Source organism: Cryptotermes secundus, unplaced genomic scaffold (assembly GCF_002891405.2).
Source record: "Cryptotermes secundus unplaced genomic scaffold, Csec_1.0 scaffold512, whole genome shotgun sequence".
In the NCBI taxonomy this organism is placed as follows: Eukaryota; Metazoa; Arthropoda; class Insecta; order Blattodea; family Kalotermitidae; genus Cryptotermes; species Cryptotermes secundus.
In genome coordinates this window covers 1,047,541-1,054,200 of record NW_019735563.1, presented here as the reverse complement: position 1 = coordinate 1,054,200, position 6,660 = coordinate 1,047,541, and the positions used below count along the sequence as shown (strand labels likewise).

General features: G+C 36.8%; 1 protein-coding gene across 1 annotated transcript; it reads left to right on the top strand.

The window, feature by feature from the left end:
• Positions 1-373: 373 nt before the first annotated feature.
• LOC111869592 (putative odorant receptor 92a) lies at positions 374-6,153 on the top strand. Its single transcript, XM_033753482.1, has 6 exons — positions 374-382; positions 1,158-1,486; positions 1,571-1,670; positions 4,317-4,421; positions 4,506-4,661; positions 5,675-6,153. Exons 1-6 carry the CDS (start codon positions 374-376, stop codon positions 5,759-5,761), a joined length of 786 nt encoding a protein of 261 aa, XP_033609373.1. The 3' UTR covers positions 5,762-6,153.
• Positions 6,154-6,660: the final 507 nt, after the last annotated feature.

Below are 6,660 nucleotides of genomic sequence, written 5' to 3'. Positions count from 1 at the left end.
CGCACACACACAAAGTTAACATTTATGCCCTGAGTGGGATTCGAACCCACGATCCAGGTTTCCAAGCGAGCGAAGACAGTGCATGCCTTAGACCGCTCGGCTACCGTGACCGGCACATTTCCTCTTAAGTGCAAGTTAATACTGTATCAGTAACAATGTTCAGTATCATATTTTCTACACATTGAGCTGAATGTATGGGATGAAAAGGGTGCAAGTGTCTTACTGGACCACTCAGTGAGTGCTGGCATACATTAAATCAAACATAGAGGCCTATATTTCACTGTCCTAACTACTACTAATATTTATATAATCCTCGTGTCTGAGCCTCTGTGAAGCGAAGTGAAGAAAACATATATTCAGATTTTCAGTTACGATGAACTTGGTCAGTATATACATAATTTTCCATGTGTTATTATTCTGTTTACGCATATATAAATATACCTTCCTCTTTCCAGATTCCGTAAACATGACATGTATCATCTGATTACCCTGACGGAATCTTTTACCTGGGAAGAACTGCCAACCAGACATCCTGACACGGGACATGCAACACGGGCTGGATTCATCCCAAAGATTCCAGTCATTGTAAAGAATATCATGGCAGTCATTTTCGTATTTCACACAATTCAATGCGCAGTGCGAATAGTGTATAGTCATGACATGATCTTCTCTAAGTGGTACCCTTTCGATGTAACTGGGAGCCCTTCATACGAAATAGCAAACTTGTCGCAGGTAACATTAAAAATTACGCTGTTATATTTTAAAATGTATAAGTATTTAAGTAATAGATATTCAAGTTCGAAGTAACAAAATTTTACATAAGTAATAATAATGTTTCTGTAGGTGCATACTTATGGAAAGTATTCAATAATATACTTGTGTTCCTCTTAAAATAACAGCCTTCGAAATTACTTCAGTTGTACTGAGTATTGAAATTTCTTCTAACTTCAAACTAATTTGATGGCATAAAAATTATATCTCATGCAATGATATTATCTCAGTATTAATTTAAATATGTCAGACTATAGAAAAATGTTAATAAAACAATCGATTAAGAATTCTGATGCAATATTTTTCCTGAAGAAAAAGTTACAACAGAGTTCACTTCAAGGTTATGCTCTATCGGCATTGCATTCCTCTAAACCGACATCACCGAGCCATCAAATTATACGACATTGGCTTGGTTCCTTTGCAAACACACTGTCATTCATCTTCGACAGGGTATTGCTTCCATCTTAATTGCAAGTTCGTTTATTGGGACCTTGAGTCTGTACGCTATACTAGTGTGTGTAGCCTGCAGTCAGCTGGAGAAGCTCAGAGCGGCCCTCCTGGACATCAGACAGACACACGTCACAGCAGAGCGGGACTGTGGGACACAGGCTGACATACTGAAGGCACGGGGACAGGCACGTGCCTCAGGGGAACTGTTCCGTCACATGCAGAAACAACTCAACAACTGCATACGTCACCATCAGGAGATAAAACGGTGAAGTTACTCCTAATATAAATTGACACGTCATTTCTGGTGATCCACCATAACTTAACACTAATCTTTATTTTACTCATGTAGGTTCATGCAGAGCATTGAAGAGTGTTGGAATATTCTTCTGTGTGGAAAATTTCTGGTGGTGTTATCAGGGATGTGTTTCACCTCCTTTTCAGCCATCACGGTATAGTAATCATTAAATTTCTGAGAAATGGATACACAGTTGACTATACAACGCATTTTTATAACCACTCATGTACTACATGTCCGTGTTACGAAAATAATCATATCCTCGGAATCGCATCCCCAAAATTACGCTGCGTTATATTGTTCAGAGTACAGTCTTCATCAAAAATAATTTTCTATTTCATTCATAGTTCCGTGACTTTAAATCGAGATGACACGAGATGTTTTGTAACAAAGTTCCTAGTTTACTTTCACTTTCCGATCTATATCTCTAAATATTCTGCTCATTAAAATGGATTTGCAACAAAATGTGTTACAGGCTTTAACGGGGGTATATAGTACACAATTAAATAAGCAAAAATTTCCAGTCATCTTACGATTATTTCCAGAAGTCAATGCCTGCTGAAATGTAGGCAATTCGTTGTCTACATCTTCGGTGTTCAGCTTATAGGACCAAATATCTTACCTAACAGACTAACAAATCTGTTGTTTGGTAAATAATTTACAGCATTTACGTGTCTCTTCACAAACGACAACAATGTGGTTCCTGCATGATGGGTAACCGTCTCATTTTTTTCGCATTGTTAAACACCACCTGAAGTAGATTTCAGTTAAAAATGGACAGGACGCGGAAGCACAGTAAAATTGCCTGAATTATTCCTTGATATTGATCGTCTGGGTTGCTGGCTGTGGGAACACCAAAATCTTTGGTTTAATCAGCTCTTATTAATGAATTCAATGTATAGAACAACTCGTAAGGAATGCCTATCATGAGATCTGAGTCAAACAAGTAATTTTCGACAGAGTGCGCACATCTGTGGGACGAAGAACTAGAAAATTTTGTTTAAATGCATGGGCACACACAGAGCATGCGCTGTAAAATCACACATATATAGCCCATATCACAGCAGACAATGGTTTCTGAATATGTGTTAACTGGGATCTCTTTTAACTTTTAAGTGAGTACAATACCCCATTACGCCTGTATCCATTTTGTTAACACCTTGCAACTCCTAATTAGAAGTTCCATAAAATCTCGGATGGGACCCAAAATCTGATTCTTTTGTTCACGGTAATGAAACTTAGGAGTTCGTAAGAAGCAGGAAATTCCTCATTATGCAGTTTTCTCCAACCTCCTGTCACTTACTCTCTCTTAGGTCCAAATATTATCCTTAACACCCTGTTCTCAAAGACTCTCAGTCTATGTTCCTCCTTTAAAGCAAGAGACAAAAATTCGCACCCATACAGATCCACGGGCAAAGTTATTGTATTCTAATTTTTATGTTTTAGACAGTAAACGAGAAGACAACAGATTCTCGACTGAACTGTAGCAATCATTACACTAGTTCAAACTCTTAATTTCCTCCTGAAACAGGTTCTGAATTGTTAGAGTCGTTTCCAAATACACGAACTGTGGCACACTTTGGAAACATCTCTTGCCTATCTTTACGTCATGATTTTGCCCTGCACTCTGGTGACGAGACAGCAACATATACTTCGTTTTCTCTGTGTTTACTTCTAGACCAACCTCCTTACTAGGTGTCAATGAAAGTCTGTGTGTTTCTTTTTATGGTATCTATTTTATCACCTAGTAGATTCGCATGTTCAGTTTAGAGCAATAGCTGATGTGTCCCATTTAATTGCAATCCCACCTACTATTTCTGGGCCTTCATAATGGCATATTCTAAATCAACGTTGGAAAGCACTGGCGATAAAGCATCTCATTGTTTTAGATTATGCGGTAATATTTAAGGATATTATATCCAAAAATTAGTTAAATGTAATCCTAACCATTAGTCTCTATCAAAAAACCGCCCATTTCCTGTACTGATTTCTAGTGGAAGGGTGATTATTCCTAGGACCTGGTAGGCTCAGAATCATAACGAACCGATGTGGGAGGGGTAAACTCCAGAATGCAAAATATGAAAATATTCCCTTCAACCAATTCTTCGTAATCAGAAAGGCTTAAAATACATAAATCAACAAAAAATTTGGAGATCGATTTTCACTATCACAATACATTCTCACGCTGTGCACATCGGGACATAAAGGGGCTAGAAAACCTGTGAGTACAAATAAAGGAAAAGATCCGTAAACGCAGGGCAAGAAAAGCGGTTTATGTCGATATCTGATTTGGCAAATATGCATTAATGTGTTCAGTTACAATGTATTTATACACGAATCTCGGATAATTAAATTGTAACCCTATACTCGTTTACAATCACAATACTTCAAATCAGAAAAAGATTTAATAATATATTTAACGCTCAATTAAATTATATTAATGATTTGCAATTTTTATATCATGTGCGTCCACAAAATAAGTAATTTAGCCAGTTTAGTGGCAGTAAGAATTACCCATACTTCAATTTGCGGTATTTCAATTCGAGATTGTTTCAAAATTGATACAGGAAATTTGTTATACCCACGTTTCGATTACCGAAGCTTGGGCGACTCATCGCAAATTTTATTCTTCGATCCTGCATGGCACCATAAAGACGCAAGCATTTCAAATCACTTCTTCAAACGTAATGATTTCTTAGTTATTAAGTAAGGCGTGTTTATAAAACCAATGGACATACTAGCAAGTGGATTACTTATCGCTGACAGAATTGAATGAATACAGTTATTTTTGCTCCTACAGAGCTGGGGAAACCACGCTGATGTAGCCCAAGCTGTATTTCTTTATGCATTTATGATGATCTATGTGTGCCTAATCTGCTGGCTTGGAAATGAGCTCTCCGAACAAGTAAGAAAAAAATATATATTTTATTCTTACAAACAAATCACGTGTCTAACTCATAAGTTATATCATTTGTGTACACTTCTCCAGGCTGAAAGCGTGAGAGACGCTACCTGGGGGTGCGACTGGGTGGGAACTCCTGTCCAATTTCAGCGCTGTCTGGCCTTCATCATCGCCACAGCTAACAAGGAGTTCACACTCTCAGCCGGGAAATTTGTCCCCGTGTCAAATAAGACAATGATGAATGTAAGTACATGATATTCTTGTATGGTCATAATGTACATAAATATCTTGGAAGTTCGAGTGACGCAGAGAGTAGTAATTATTTTAATTATAGCGGAAGTAAATGAGCCTTTATATCTCACGATAGAAATTGTGAAACTATTTCGTTGATCCTCGAGTAATATCAGTCTTACGGATCACTGTACAACGCTGAGAGCAGTTGGAATGTATAGCGTCGAACTGCAGGACTACTGCCTGGCGACAATAAAAGAAATAAAAAGATAAAACACGTTTGCTAGCACCACCCCAAAATTTGTGCAAATCGAGTGAAGCAATCGACACAGATTAACGGAACAGAACATCAACTGCGATAACCAAACCGGGAAATTCCCAAACACATGATACTAATGTAACAATGCTTGATAGGGAAGCAGTATTCACTTTCAGGTTCTAAGTTCTTATTAAAAATTAATAATATTTGTAACACCTCAATCGTTGGTAATAATATTAGAATTTGTGATAATTTCTCTTAAGTCGTGTTGTCATGACACACAAACAAAAGAAAAAAAAATAACAAAAAAATAAAACTGAAATAATCACTCGTTTTTGATGCTTCGGATTTTCAATTCATCAAACAATATTCTCTTTAAAATCCTGTCCTTTCTAACAATATACATGTTACGAGATATGATTCTATGAATTGCTTGCAAATAAGTCTATAACATATGGCTAATCATGAGTGCACTTCAAAATCATTAACTTAAATAAAACAAACTGGTCAGTCCTAAAGGGTTATAACGGTGGTACACCGTACTCGGGATAACTGAGTTACTGGACTCTGCCCATATTACACAATTACAAAAGACACGACATTTTGGGAACTCAATCTGATAACCAAAAGTAACAAAAGAATGCCCACTCGCCGTCGTGTTCTTTTCGAGCAATAGACAATGGGAAAAATATAAAAACTTAGAAATCGCGAAAGAAATTGGGTCTACATATGCAAGCACTTAACTTTTTTCTTTGTTTTTCAACAGATGATGAACCAGACTCTCTCATTCTTCATGTTCCTTCTCCAGATGAGGAACAGAGACTATGACACCAGGGAATACACCATTAATTAGCCCCATCAGCAGTTCACTTAGTCTGCACAGTTCTTGCACTGAGCTCCTGGATATCTCTTCACATTGCCTACTTCTGGTTTTATTTTAACACATCCCTTCACATGGAAAAGTTATGTTTTCGGTGGTGACCAAGATACGTGCACATTCAAAAATGAACATCATTGACCACAGACAAATCCACAAAATAAAAAGTTCTCTATTTCGGTCTATTTGTAACTTAACGACGCTCGAACTAACTCGGACTCTACACCGTGCAGTGATTAGATGTACACTAAATGCATTGTATAAGCTTCAAATGCAAAATTTTCAAGCTACTACAAAGGAATTTATAGATCGGGACTGAAGAAACTGAAGGAATGTTCCATTTAATATTTTGAATATGTAAACTAAAAATTAACAACCATATGATTATACCGAACGCTGTGCACAATTCTGTGATTTCAATGTCCTACACCCAACATAAAAACAAGGACCAAATAGGGAAAGAAAATGACACAAATAATTACATTTATTTCGAATATAGTAAACCCTCGTCTTCGACAAACTCTGTGAAACCTTTCTGGAATTAACAGCCTCCAAAAAAAATCATAACTACAATAATAAGAGTACGTGTCTATAAATATACTGTGTAATATAACGAAATATCATCGGAAATAAAAAAGAATCAAAGGAAAATAAAATTTAAAGTAAAACATATAAGGAATTCTTGGAAAACTATTGCCTGAGCTCAGGTATGAAATCAACTCGTTATGTTTCTACAGGCAGGTTTATAAGATGCGGTGGAATCCCATTTTCGGAAGTCGGAATAATATTGATTGCAATTGTTTTCATCAGTATGATCCAAACCGCCTTACAAAATTCCGCTCTGGAAGAAGGTTTGCTGTGCTCATGAATTATAT

What these genes read in the sequence shown, in the direction of transcription:
- LOC111869592 (XM_033753482.1), top strand. An exon ending in CCTCCTTTTCAGCCATCACG is followed by an intron (nt 1,671 to 4,316) that starts GTATAGTAATCA and finishes TTGCTCCTACAG; the next exon opens with AGCTGGGGAAACCACGCTGA. An exon ending in CAAATAAGACAATGATGAAT is followed by an intron (nt 4,662 to 5,674) that starts GTAAGTACATGA and finishes GTTTTTCAACAG; the next exon opens with ATGATGAACCAGACTCTCTC.